The 15337-nt window shown below is 37.0% G+C and overlaps 1 protein-coding gene across 2 annotated transcripts in view; it reads right to left on the bottom strand.

The window, feature by feature from the left end:
- HIPK3 (homeodomain interacting protein kinase 3) overlaps positions 1–15337 on the bottom strand; it is a 56466-nt gene that overhangs the window by 28914 nt on the left and 12215 nt on the right. For both annotated transcript variants that reach the window (XM_014538160.1, XM_014538161.1), the window contains exons 2-3: positions 2626–2749; positions 21–140 (exon numbers count right to left, since the gene is read on the bottom strand). In XM_014538160.1, coding sequence (XP_014393646.1) covers positions 21–140; positions 2626–2749 — 244 coding nt within the window. The remainder of the gene's footprint in view (positions 1–20; positions 141–2625; positions 2750–15337) is intronic.

The raw sequence follows: 15337 nt of genomic DNA, 5'->3' as shown, positions 1-15337 counted from the left end.
TATATATTTAAATGAATTACCTTTAATCTCCAACCAGAATGAGAAATATCTGTTTCTCTGCAAAAAAATCTTGTGGATTTTGTACCCACATTTAACAACTGTTCTCCTGGTAAACCTTGAGTCTGAGAAATGTATCGAATCTGAAAAATAATTTACAAAACATCAGAGTTTATTCTTTCATGCAACAGATATTAATTGAATACCTATTAAATATCAGACATTATGCTAGGTATCAGGTCAAGAATTAAATGATATAGTCTGTGCCCTCGAGAAATTCACAGTCTAGTGGGGAATACACAAGTCAACAATTATAATGCAGTTATAAGTATCATATAATTATTATAAATACCATAATAAATGCATGCTTTATGTAAAGACACAGAAAGGAAGGGATACCTAAAATAATTCTAGTTACAGAAAGTTCCAGAAGAGGTGATGCTCAAGTTGGGTCTTAAAGAACAAATAAGAGTTTGTTAGCCCTGGAGGAGTGGGGAAAATCTAATCCATTATGGTTTGTGTTAATGTTATAATATGAGTAAATACGGAAAATCAGGAGAAAATGCCCACACATTCCGAGTGGAAGCACAGAGGTTCAATAAGGGAGAAATGGCAAGAGATGAAATTGAACTAGAGGCAAAAGGATTTTATTTACTCCAGGAGGTAATAATAATGGGAAACCACTGGAGACATCTAGGCAGGAAATTGACAAGTTACATTTTTAACATCTAAGAATGGTGAGAAGCTGAAGCCAGAGGAGAGATGAGGAGGGCGTGAGTTGAGAGACTGTAGGGACAGAAAGGAAGGAGTGGATTTAAGAGAGACTTAGATTGACAGAGGCTTGGTGAATTATGACTGTGGGAGCACTGGAGCGACCACATCTATGTCACTGGCTTGACTGAGTCAGTAGCAGTAGAGAGAGGGGTATAGATGAGCACTCACAGAATACTGAAAAGTTCCAGCCTCAGGGCTCTGAACTTAATATCCTTCTGTTTGGAACACTCTTTGCCCAGACGTCTGTATGGCTCATCTTTCACTTCCTTCAGCTCTCAGCTCAAATGTCACCTTATTCATGAAGCCTCCCATGACCCACCAATAAATAATAAGCTCTTCCCTCTTCAGTAACCCATATCTTCCTTACTCTGTTTGTTGTATTGTTCTCCACCATGCTTTCTAACAGCTGATACTCTCCATGATTACTTTCTATTTTCTTACCCGACTCTCCATGAGAATGTGAAGTTTCATGAAGAGAAGAACTTTGTTTTGTTAACTTAAATATACACCCATGATAATGTCTGATACATAGTAGGCCCTCAAATATCTGTTCCCCAATTTAATGGCTAAGCAGCACAGGGAATAAAAAGAGGCTTAACTCCTCTAAACTGTGTTTGAGAACACAGGATTCTCATTTTTTAAACCTCAAGGACTCTGCTCTATCAATTAATCCATCCTCCCCCTGCATATTCTATTTGTTCCTCTCTCTGAGATCATTCCCCTCAATTTAAATAAATGATTAATATCTTCTATCCCCCTCAAAATTTCCTTTAACTATTTAAAATTCTTTCCTCATTCACTTAAGGGTCTTAAAATAGTAGCCTATATCTTACTTCTCATCTCAACACACTACAATTTGAATTTTACTATCGCTCCCATAATATGGTTAAGACAAGTAATGGCCTGTTAATAACTGACATATTTAATAGTCCCATATTAATCCTTTTTCTACCTTGATACTATTACCCATTACCTTTTTACTTAAAAACTCTGTTCCTTCCATTTCCACATTTTTTCTGGTTCTCCTCTTAATTCTTGACACTCTTTAATTGCCTTCCTCCATATGACATTGCCTTCCAGAGTTTTATGTCTTCTTCCTTCCCTCTACAAGCCCCAAGTGTCCCTAGTTTTATCTCTAAATCTAAATATCTATCTCTTGCTCTGGAGCTGTAGATTCAGCTGCTTATTGAAACTCTCCAATCAGCTGGCCTTTAGGTACTTCAAAGTGAACATATTCTAAACTGATTTTCCCTAAAATCTGTTAATTCGCATGTCTTCCCCCTTTGATAAACAGCAACCCAACCACACAAATCAGAAACTTTGTCTGATTTATGCCAGACAAGTCTCTCTCCCTCATCACCCTCCCCCAACATCCAAAACCGTAGCCATTTTACCTCATTGGCACTTTTCTTAACTGCCCCTCCTCCCCATCCCTATTTCAGGTCTTCTTCAATTCTGAGCTATGCAATTTCACACTGCCTCCCTAATGACCCCATCCATGCAGCCCCAATTTATTATTCACACTGCTAAAGCACTATTACTTAAATGGACACAGTCCAATAATATAAACATGATGCAAAAAAAATCTCCCACGAACTTTACAAAACTGGTTTTTGGGCCTGTGGACTCAAACTTTGTTTATGAAATGTACTTAGTGTTATAAAAGAGTTTTTAAAAATCAAACACAGTTTTGAGATTTTGAATTTAAAATCCACAAGATCTCAGGTCTAGCCATTTTATTTTTAAAAGATTTTCTACATGTATTGTGTACCTAAAGAAATGCATTCTTACGAGTCTATTTTTTTTTCTTTACAATCTACCAATTCTACTAGATTATCTTGACAGCTCTCTTACCTGGTCATACTCCAATGCTCCTGGGTAGAGCGGCCATCCAAGGAATAATTCTGCAATCACGCATCCCAATGACCACATGTCTATGGCTTCACAAAATGGCAGCCCCAATATAATCTCTGGAGCTCTGAAATTTTAAAAAAAAAAATCAGAATGGGTTTCCTACAGTAGGTCTCAACCTTCTGGCCCTTTAAATACAGTTCCTCATCTTGTGACCCAACCATAAAAGTATTTTCGTTGCTACTTCATAACTGTAATGTTGCTACTGTTATGAATCGTAATGTAAATATCTGATATGCAGGATGGTCTTGGGCGACCCCTGTGAAAGGGTCGTTCGACCGCCAAAGGGGTCGCGACCCACAGGTTGAGAACCGCTGCTTTAAAAGTATCTGATTTCATCTGACATTCTAAGGAAAGTTAATAAATGACAGAAAAAATACCTTCTATTTATAGTAACTCTTCACTTTTCAGAACTCTTTGAAACCTAGTCATAATCCTGAATTAAGCTTTAGAAGGTGCACTATGTACAATATCGCTATGATAAAATATCTACACTTACACCTCATGGTTTTATTAACATAACATTAAAAAGCAAAAAGCATACACTTGGTTTTGAGACTACAGCAGATTAGATATAAAACACTAGAAAGAAAACTGGCAAACTATTTAATACATGCACTATGACATCAACAGAACTGAAAACCAGACGTTGAGAGATAAGACCAAAACAAAATAAAACCCCAAAGGCTACAAGTGAATCTAGACTGAGATAATATTTCAGAACAGGATAATAAATATTCACATAATTAGAGACATTAGTCATCCAAAAGAGACAAGACCAAGTTCCATGTATTCTGCTTTAAAAGGCAAAAAAGTAGAGGATATATCAAAACAGTTAAAAAGCATTTTAGCACTTAACGAGCTTTGATTATTTAGAAAATGTATTCCATGAAAGATATCATTCCCACATAAATTACGTTGCTACTTCACATAGCTTTCCCATGAGAAGATTAACAACCTATGACAGGCTCCACATAAAGCTATGTAACTCCAAAGTCATACACTCATAGTTTACTAGATTTGCATGTTCGTATTTCCTATTTTAAAAACAATCTCAAATTTACAGAGATGTTGTAAGAATAGTATAATGAAAATTTTTTCCTGAACCACTGAAGAACAATTTGCCAAATAACTATATACTTTGTATTTCCTACAAACAGGAATATTCTCTTAAATAACTACAATACCATCATCAAAATCAGGAAATGAACACTGATACATCTCTACATCTAAGCCTCAGACTCAAAATTTGGCCAATTATATTAATAATGTCCAAGTCAGAATCATGCATTGCATTAGGTTGTCTTATCTCTTTCAGTCTTTTTCTTTTTTATATTTAGAAGGCCTGGGGTGAGAGGTTCTAGAAGGGGTCAATGGAAGAAAAGGGGACATATGTAATACTTTCAACAATAAATAATTTTAAAAAATAATATGTACTTAGTTTTCATTGATTTTATTTTATTTTTTTAAATATATTTTTATTAATTTCAGAGAGGAAGGGAGAGGGAGGGAGAGATAAAACACCAATGATGGTGAGAGAGAATTATTGATTGGCTGCCTCCTGCATGCCCTTTACTGGGGATGAGCCTGCAACCCGGGCATGTGCCCTGACCAGGAATCGAACCGTGACCTCCTGGTTCATAGGTGGATGCTCAACCACTGAGCCATACCAGTCAGGCTCTTTTAGTCTTTTTCAATGTGAAATAGTTCCTTACTTGACCTTGGCTGAGACATTATAGACAAGTTATTATAAAATGTCCCCCTTAATGTGGATCTGTCTGATGTTTACTCATAATTATATCTGGGTTATAAATCTTTAAGAGGAATATTACGGAATTAATGTTTTCTCATTATATGCTATCAAATGGCATACAATTTTGATTGTTCCTTTACTGATAATGTTCACTTTGATTACTTGGTTAACATGGTGTCTACTAGATTATCACCACTATTTTGTGTGCCATAAAATATTATCATTTTCTATGTGTATCATTACATGTAAAAGACTGGGAAGCAATACCTTAAAGCACTCATAATCTAGATGAAACTGTCAGCGATGTCAGAGTTCTACCAGCTAGTCTTACAATAAAATAAACTCTAAGAATTGAACTATGCATGAAAGAATAATATATCCCTCAGCAATGAATCAAGCTTACATTTTTAGTTACTTCTTGTTTCTCAAATTCTTCCCCTGAGCTAAATATACTTTTCTATAAAAATGATCATAGCAGGGATTGATATGTGCAACATTCTTAAAATAAATTTTCTGTTCTCCTAAAGGGAGTTCTTCCACTTCCTTTGCAATCTACCTTAACTCCCTTCTGAGCACCAACAATGTGGCAGTGCTAAGGATACAGAGGGAATAAACATCATTTGAACTTTTGCAGAACAGGCAAGGCACACATTGAACATGTCTACTGAATGGAGACTATAAATAAACCTGTTTACCACTCTATCACAATTAGCAGGCAAGTGTCAAAACCACAAACAAGCTCAAAAAATTAGGCCATATGCTAAAAAAGGCAATCTCTACCTCAAATGCTGTTTGTTTGTTTTTTTCCATGTGCTTTCAATGAAATTTATCATTATTCATTAAGACCAAATCCTTTCTACTTTTTCTAAACCTTGAAACACTGACATAAAATATAAAGTGGGTAAGCTGAAAAGAAAACTTTTTTTAAGTGGTAAACTAAACTCTAGATGGTTTGCAGGACTTTTGCTAGACCCCAGAAGGGAATGTTGGCAGTAGATGCCTCAAATAAAAACATAGTGAAGCACTGTCACTAAGAAAAGATGACGATTAATGGAATATTTTATTTATGTAACTTTTATTTACTTTTTAAACTGAAAATTCAACTACTGACAGAAGAAACCCAGCCTTGTTAGACCGGACAGCCGAACGACCTTCCGAATGTCCTTCTGGACAAAGCCAGGGCTGTGAGGGCCAAGGCAAGCTGCAGTGGCTGCGAGGGCTGAGCCACTTGCACGAATTTCTTGCATCGAGCCTCTGGTGTTCTTATAATAGAGAGAGGTGCTTGAAGTTACCACGGAAAATGCCATTAAACTATGAATTCATGTGATGATTTCATGGCTATCATAAAATGGCTACTAACTTAATTTTTCCACAGACAGAGAATATATCAGTTAGGCCAACAAGAACATCAGTATAGTACTGCTAGTCTTTAGCTTCTTATGACTCTAGTGACAGAACAACACAGGTCCAGTCAGGTCTAGCACACTGATCAAACAATTTCTGAAATGACAAAGCTGATGATTCTCTCGGGTAACGTCCCTCAATAAGACTGCAAGGTGCAGCTATCTAGGCTTCCCTTGATGATGCTCCTATGCAAACATATATCTACATACTTCTCTAGTTTTGACAATAAGATACCAGAGAAAAGCAACAGAAACCTGAAAATAGTAAACTCAATAAAGATAAAAATACTAAAATAAGGATGGTCTTCTCTGAGATAAAGATGCAGAATGCATTTTTTAAAGTAACAGTTTTATTAAAATATAATTGACATACCATATAATTCACCCATTTAAGTGGTAAAATTTAATGGTTTTTAGTATGTTCACAGAATTGTGCAACCACCATCACCCAGCCTTGGTAGGAAAAGATGTTTCTCATTTTTATCACCCCAAAGAAACCCTATATCCATTAGCAGTCACTCCTCATTTGTCCCAAATTCCTCCATTCCTAGGTCATCACAAATCTACCTTCTGTCTCTTTAGATTTGCCTATTCTGGACATTTCATACAAAGGAAATAAAACAACATGTGGTCTTTTGTGACTTGTTTCTTTCTCTTGGCATAATGTTTTCAATGTTCAACCACGTTGTAGCATGTATCAGTACTTCATTTTTTTTTTTAATTAAGAATGACAATGTTAAAGATGGGAGTATCTTTATTTTTTAAAATATATTTTATTGATTTTTTACAGAGAGGAGAGGAGAGGGATAGAGAGTTAGAAACATCAATGAGAGAGAAACACCAATCAGCTGCCTCCTGTACACCTCCCACTGGGGATGTGCCCACAACCAAGGTACAGGCCCTTGACCGGAGTCGAACCTGGGAACCTTCAGTCCGCAAGCCGACCCTCTATCCACTGAGCCAAACCAGTTGGGGCAGTACTTCATTTTTTACTGCTAAATAGTATTCCATTGTATGGATATACCATAATTATTTATCCATTCATCAGGTGATGGACATTTCAATTGTTTCCACTTCTGGGCTATTATGAAAAATGAGAACTTAAGCAAGAGAAGCCATGTCAGTTCACCAGCCTACTGAGCAAGAATACACTCCAGTGCTAAAGATGGTCAGAGCACAGTCTATACACCAAACACAGTACATATTGCCTAGGACAGAACTAGCCAGTACAGAAATGCCTTTGATGGAATATACAGTATATCCAAAAGGGAAAAGAAGGTACTAGTGTTAAAAGAACTATTGATTTTTCTACTTTGTTCAATGAATCAGGCTTTATGAGTTAATCTTGTACAGGTATACCCCTTTATCAAACTTCTAGAGCACTAAAATAATAAGAACCCCCTGTCCATATAATGGCAATCCTATATAATAATGCAAATCAACCAAACTGTGGAACGACCCATCGCTATGACGCGCACTGACCACCAGGGGACACTCAACGCAGGAGTTGCCCCCTGGTGGTCAGTGTGCCCCCACAGGGGAGGGGGACACCACTCAGCCAGAAGCCAGGCTCACAGCTGGCGAGCACAGCGGTGGTGGCGGGAGCCTCTCCTGCCACCATGGCAGCACTAAGCTGTCAGTCGGACATCCCCCTAGGGGTCCCAGACTGCAAGAGGGCACAGGCTGGGCTGAGGGACCCCCAAGTGTACGAATTTCATGCGTTGGGCCTCTAGTCCAATATAAAAGAGCATGGACCATGGGTGCAATACCCTTTGGGTAAATTTCATAAGAACTTTTTACTAAACTGGTACTGAAATATTGGGAATTAGCAGAAAGGCTCTGGGAAGACAAATTTTGGAGTCTGATAAGGAAGCACTGATTTCAAATACTGAAAAACCATCTAAATAGAACTAGATTTGAAACACTCAAGAGTAGATACCTCGCTCTCCCTCTAACAGCAAGTAATTTATCTGAGCCTTAGTATCTTCATTTTTTAAATGGGATTTTACCAACCTTATATACTCCAAAGATTATCTAAAGAACTAAGTAGCCCTAGCTGGTGTGACTCAGTGGATAGAGTGTTGGCCTGCAGACTGAAGGGTCCCAGGTTCGATTCCAGGCAAGGACACATGCCTGGGTTGCGGGCTCAATCCCTAGTGTGGGGCGTGCAGGAGGCAGCCTATCAATGATTCTCTCTCATCATTGATGTTTTTATCTCTCTCTCCCTCTTCCTTCCTCTATGAAATCAATAAAAATATATTATAAAAAAATAAAGGACTAAGTAAGAGAATGTGTGTAAAATATAAAACAATATATACATTCCCCTAAGTTAGTCATGCTCCCACTTTCCTAATTCACACCTCTCTTCTCAAACTACCACCTCCTCCCCCATCCTCATTCCTGATTGTTTTCACTGCATCCTACTTTACTGGGAACAAAAAAAGATGGAATTTGAAAGAAACTTCTACATTCTCCCCACATGTACTAGCCCACCTGCATCTGTCAGTGCTTCTATCTAAGGCATCCATGTTCACTTATTGAAGTATACCACCAATTTCCCACTCTCTCTCATCAATATCTCTCCACATACAAAACCATCCCACATCTGCCATCTTGAAAAAAAATCTCGTTTATACACTCTCCTTCAGCCATAACCCTTTTCTCTGTTCCTTTTACACCAGTCCTTCTTGAAAGCACTGCTTAGAAAAGATGCCTCCAATTCTGCCTCTAACTTGAACTCACTCAAATCACCACCCCATCATTCTACCAAAATAGCTCTTGTCAAGGTCACCATCAGCCACTGCATCACCACATCCTTAATTTACTTACTTGCAGCATCGACAAAGCTGATTATGTTCTCCCTGCACTAAACACTGTCTGCATTTGGCTTCTGGAACACCACTTAGTTCTCCTCTTTACCTCTCTAGCACTCCCCTCTCAAATTCCTTTCTACTTCCATCTCATTTCCACAACCTTTATAAATTATGGAGTGCCCCCAGGCTCAATCTTTGGATATCTATCATCTCTATGTACATTCACTTTCCTAAGGTAATATTATCCAATCACAATTTTAAATACATACCCACCACTATTCATAAGACTCCCAAATGAGTATCTCCAATCCAGACCTCTCTCAATTCCAGACTTATGTATCCAACTGCCTATTCAACATCTCTTCTGAGTATCTAGCAGGTATCTCAAACTGATCATATTCAGTGGATTTATCAACCAATGGCAGCTATTGGCAGTCATTCAGGAATGCTAAGAATATCTTTGTTAAATCAAGTACATGAACCAAGCACGTTATCAACCAAGAGACATTTACATGTTAGCCACTTTGTATCTGGGACAGTGTTTTGACTACATAATAAACACAATTTACTGAACTTTAACAGTAGGCACCATGGAAATAACTGTTAATGCATTATCTCACTTAAAGAACATGTTCTAAAAACAGATTTCTGCATTGTTCTTCTGCTCCAAGATTAAAAATGCTATGAAATAAAATGTTCCATATAAAACAGAAAAACCCCTTAGCCAACCTACAGAATCATAAAAAATAATAAATCATTGTATTTGAAGCAACTAAGTTTTGGAGTTGTCATAGCAACAAATAACTGATATACTGCCCAAAGTACCCAGAAAGTGATGTAGTGATTGAGATTCCAAATGCCTGATTCCAAAAACCTTTTTTTAATAGAAAAGTTCTATTTTTTTTTCAAATTTTTTTTATTGATTTTTTAAAGAGAGGAAGGGAAAGGGATAGAGAGTTAGAAACATCGATGAGAGCGAATCGATTAGCTATCGATTAGCTACCTCCTGCACACCCCCTACTGGGGATGTGCCTGCAACTAAGGTACATGCCCTTGACTGGAATCGAACCCAGGACCCTTCAGTCCGCAGGCCGATGCTCTATCCACCGAGCCAAACCAGCCAGGGCAGAAAAGTTCTATTTTTTATTTTTTAAAATATTGTTGAAAAAATTATGTCTCCTTTTTTTCCCATTGACCCCATCTAGCCTGTCCCCGCCTTCACCATACTATTGTCTCTATATCATACCACCTCAAATTATAAAATCCTGTGTCCAAAAGAAACATAGAAAGCCAAACCAACAGAAAACCTAGAAATGGACACCAAAGTCAGTTTTAGCAATTCAAAGTTATGAGCTAGTTTTATTTTCCACAAAACAGGAAAATACTAAATGACCTATATTTCCTAATAATTCCATAACATGAGAGACCACTATGTGCCCTTTTTCTTTTTTATCCTCACCTGAGGATATTTTTTCCATTGGTTAGTGAGAATTTCTGACGTGGGAATGCACTGCCTCAGGAGGGAAGGAATACTGGAGGTGTTTCCCTTAGAGGTGCTATCATTGTGTGTAGGTGATACCATGAAGGAGACCCTCCTAAGAGAACAGAGGAACTTAGACCGGAGTACCTCCAAGAATTCTTCCAAATGATAACGCAACTAAAGGTAAGGAGGGAAGGAGAGAGAGAGAAACATCGATGTGAGAGAGACACATTGATTAGCTGTCTCCCACACTTGCCCCAATCATTGCAGGGATCAAACCTGCAACCCAGATGGGTAATTACGTACCCTTGACGGGAATCTAACACAAGACAATGCTTTCACCTCTGAGCCACACCTGCCAGAGTGGTATGTGTCTTTTTTGATTAACGGGTCTTTAGCTTTCTAAGACAATCAAAAGAAAAAAGTATTTTGCTGCCATTTTTTAAACCCACTTTTCATTCTGTATAATTCCTTTAAAAATATATAACAGCAATAGCATCAAGCAGTTACATAACACTATAAACTAAGTAATCCTCTAAATGCTTTATAAATATTAACCCATTTGATATTCATATCAATCCTTTTAATAGATAAAGAAACAGATACAAGGAGAAGTAACTTGCCTAAGGGTCACAAAGCAAGTACCAGGTACAGCTGGGATGCAAAGCCAGGTTTTATAGCTTCAGAATCCATACTTTTATCTAGTACATCTTAAAATAATTCCTAGTGTTACTAAAACTATCGGACTCAGATTTTTATCTACTGTAAGTTTTCCCACTCAGATGCTATACTTACCATTGTGTTCTTTTTCTCTTTAAAAATATCACCTTTGATTTTAAGACTCATCAGGAAATATAAATATACTTATGTGAAAAGAACTCTAATTGACATTTTACTAAGCCATATTCCTGGTCTTTAAGCATTTACTCATCTTAACCATAAATAATCTTTCATATTAAATACAGAGATATCTGCTGGATGCCTCTTAGTTAAAATAAGGCTCTTATTTTGGCAGCAGTTACTGTGTTCCTAATGATGACTGTGTGACATCCTTTTGCAGACGCAATCAGGAAATGAGTTAAACAGTGGTTGTACGGTCTACTAGCTCACAGGTGTGATTACTCATAAATACCAATTCAACATCATGCACTCAATAAATTCTAACAAATCATAACCCTATACTTAGCAGAAGACAGCAAAGACCTAAAGTGGTTGCAAAATGCAGGTACAGGTAAACATGTGTTTGTACAAGCACAGCAAATCTTGGAAAGGTTACACACCCAAGTTTTATTGGCAATTATCTCTGGCAAGGAGGAGGGGAAAGTATGCATTTGCACAACATTTGTTTCGAAAATAAACATCTCATATTATAAAATAAAAAATTAATGTTTAAAAATTATCAGTCATCAAATTAGACTAAATGATCAGGGATTGGTGAATCTCCTTTATCTCCTTTCATTATAAGAAAAAGTTTCTCACTAGAAAAATGTTCATTGAATTTACTGGGGTGACATTGGTTAGTGAGAATTTCTGACATGGGAATGCACTGCCTCAGGAGGGAAGGAATACTGGAGGTGTTTCCCTTAGAGGTGCTATCATTGTGTGTAGGTGATACCATGAAGGAGACCCTCCTAAGAGAACAGAGGAACTTACACTGGAGTACCTCCAAGAATCCTTCCAAATGATAACGCAACTAAAATGTATAGTATTAAAGAACATTTTGACAACTGGAACTTTAACAGAAGGATGACTGTTAAAATATACTAATGAGTTTAATCCAGCTTAATCAGTACTTTTCAATATCCTGCAGAATGGTGCTTTTATTAAAACCAACAAAACCTCAACATTCTTATAAAAAGGCAAATAGATTTCAAAAGAAACAATCAACCATTTTTAGAAATTTTTTCTTTTTAAAGTTATGGATGTTTTTAATGTGTTGCTTTAGGCAATAATATCACTACAAGACACTGGGTATTCACACAGATTGTACTTTATGACTAACCGCAACTACTCAACAACATGTGGAAATGTAATCAAAGTACAGGCTCTTAGAATAGGCACTCATTCAAATGTAGCTCAAGTCACAGGCTAAAAATATCACAATTAAAAATATCCTCATTGCAAGGCCACTTAATCTTTGAGTATGTAGGACAATGATCCAGATCAAAACACCAAGTACAAAGAACAGCAGTAATAATATTTTCAAAACCTATTAAATGTTAAATCTGAGTGGTGGAGGATAGGAGACAGCAAAGATTTAACATGCATTACCAATATACAGATGTATAGCTTAGAGTCCTATGCCCAAGCAGATTGATACATCAATAATCTGCATATTTAACTAATTAACAGCTAGGAGAAATGTATTTCATTTATAGACAGCACCATTTATTTCATGTTTTATATGCCAAGAACTGTTACAAGATCATTCAAAATTCTCATGATATGAAAGAGAAAACTGTTAACATATATCAAGAGAGAGAAACCAAGAGCTGGATTGGTAGGGGAATATGAAAAGTATCTGTAGAAAATAAAAGAAAAACATGTCAGTAACTGAGGCTGAATGTGTGTTCTTTATAGGTTGGCTTATATACTATTAGATGTAGAAAAATCACAGATCATATACATAACTACATTATTAATATCTTACATTTGTATTGCATCTGTACTTCACCACCCATTCAAGTATTTTATTTTATGAGGTAACAAAGATATATTTTGTTATCGCAGTTCTACAGGTGACTAGGAGGAAAGTTCAAAACAGCCCAGATTTTCTTAAATTTTTTACAATGTTTTTATTGATTTCTGAGAGAGGGGGAGAGGGAGAGACAGATAGAAACATCAATGATGCGAGAGAATCATTGATCGGCTGCTTCTTGCACACCCTCTATTGGGGATCAAGCCCACAACCGCTGCATGTTCCCTGACCGTTCTACAGGTGACTAGGAGGAAAGTTCAAAACAGCCCAGATTTTCTTAAATTTTTTACAATGTTTTTATTGATTTCTGAGAGAGGGGGAGAGGGAGAGACAGATAGAAACATCAATGATGCGAGAGAATCATTGATCGGCTGCTTCTTGCACACCCTCTACTGGGGATCAAGCCCACAACCGCTGCATGTTCCCTGACTGGGAATCAAACCCTGAACTCTTGGTTCATGGATCAACACTCAACCACTGAGCCACACGGGCCAGGCAGAATATCTTAAATTTATTTGACTATGAAATATATTTAAAATTATAATGTATTATCAGTAGATGCCAAAAGAAGCTCATAATCTGTAAGGTGTGATTCAAATAAATCAAACAGAAATTATTTAATTGCAATAAATGATTCATTTTTGTAACCCTATAATAATTATTAAAATAACAAAAATGTTTATGAAGGCCTTATTAGAAGTCACATTCCATTCATTATTTCATTAAATTCTAACAAAATCCTCTGAGGCAGGTACTGTATTATCTCATTTTAGAGATGAGGAAACTGAAGCACAGGGTCTCTCAGTGAGTGAGTAGTGAGGCTTACATACAAAGTCTGAGGGAGAAACCAAGCTCCTCCACACCATGGAGATAAATCATTTCTATTTTATGAACTATTGCAAATGTGTTACGTAATCACATGACCACATACCTGTGCATTAACAAGCAGGTAGAAGATTAGGCCCTGATCCATTGAGCGATCTCTAATACAACCTAGTGGTGCTCTGGAGCACACCATTTCTTAATGGCAAATAATCTCTTAACAGCTAGGCAAACACTATTCTTCTGCTTACTTTTCCTTGTAACTTTTTATACATTATTGATGTACCTTTAGACTTATAGGGAAACTGCAAAATTAGTTCAAAGAATTTTTATATACCCTCAATCAGATTCCCCAACTGTTAACATTTTACCACATTTGTTTTCATCACTTCGATAAACACACACAAATATAATTTTCTGAATCACTTGAGAGTTAAGTTGCAGCCACTGTATCCCTTACTCTAAATACTTCATCCAGTTTGTACTTCCTAAAAACAAGGAGAGTCTCTTGCTTACCTACAGTGTATTTGTCAAAAGCGGGAAATTACTATTAATACAATACTATTATTCAGATTTTTCCAATTGTCCTATATTGCTGTCCTTCAAAACAAACAAAAATTTTAAAATTAAATAAATCCCAGGCCCATGACTCTTTAGCTTCCTTTATCTGGAATAGCTCCTCAAGATTTCTGTGGTTTTCATGATATATTTTCAAAATACAGACTAGTTAGTTATTTTGTGGAATGTCCCTCAATTTCTATTCAGTGTTTCCTCACAACAAAGTTCAAGTTATCTATTTTCAGCAGGAATACCACAGGAGTGGCGCTATCTTACGCTTAATTTTTTAAAAGTGTAAATTAGAAAGCATATTACTACTATCAACTTTTTCAAGGAATATCTATTAATACTTCTCAGAACAAATTGTTATATGATGGTACAATCAAATAAGGAAAGACTTTGGACTATCAGAAAAGTGAATTCAAAACCCAGTTCTGGCAGTTACTTATAAAACTCTAGGCCTTAAGACATGTTATTCATTCATTTGCAAATGAGGAATACACTTGTGGTTCCAGATTATTGTAGCAATAAAAACAAGTAAAGCCCTGCCCAATTTGGCTCAGTGGGTGGAGCATCGGCCTGCAAACTGAAGGGTTCAGGGTTCGATTCAAGTCAAGGGCACATGCCTGGGTTGCAGGCTTGATCCCCAGTGGGGGGGGTGTAGGAGGCAGCTGATCAATGATTCTCTCTCATCATTGATGTTTCTCTCTCTCTCCCAGTCCCTTCCTCTCTGAAATCAATTTTTAAAAAATGTAAAAAAGTAAAGCCCTGGCCAGTTTGGCTCAGTGGATAGTGTCGGCCTGTGGACTGAAGGGTCCTGGATTCGATTCCAGTCAAGGGCACATGCCCGGGTTGCGTGCAGGAGGCAGCTGATCAATGATTCTCTCTCATCATTGATGTTTCTCTCTCTCTCCCAGTCCCTTCCTCTCTGAAATCAATAAAAATATATTTTTTTAAAAAAAGTAAAAAGAGCCTGGCACATAATTAATCTCCCTTTCAACCAAAAAGAATCTGAAATTGAGTGCTTGAGTGGTTACCCCAAAGTTGCAGGGCCAATAAACAAAATGGTGCCAAAACAAAAACTTGGATTTAGCCTGTAAGTCTTACTAATATAAGCAATAAAATGTG

Source organism: Myotis brandtii, unplaced genomic scaffold, assembly GCF_000412655.1.
Source record: "Myotis brandtii unplaced genomic scaffold, ASM41265v1 scaffold187, whole genome shotgun sequence".
Classification (NCBI taxonomy): Eukaryota; Metazoa; Chordata; class Mammalia; order Chiroptera; family Vespertilionidae; genus Myotis; species Myotis brandtii.
The sequence above is the reverse complement of the archived record's forward strand: the minus strand, read 5'-3'. Positions and strand labels throughout refer to the sequence as shown.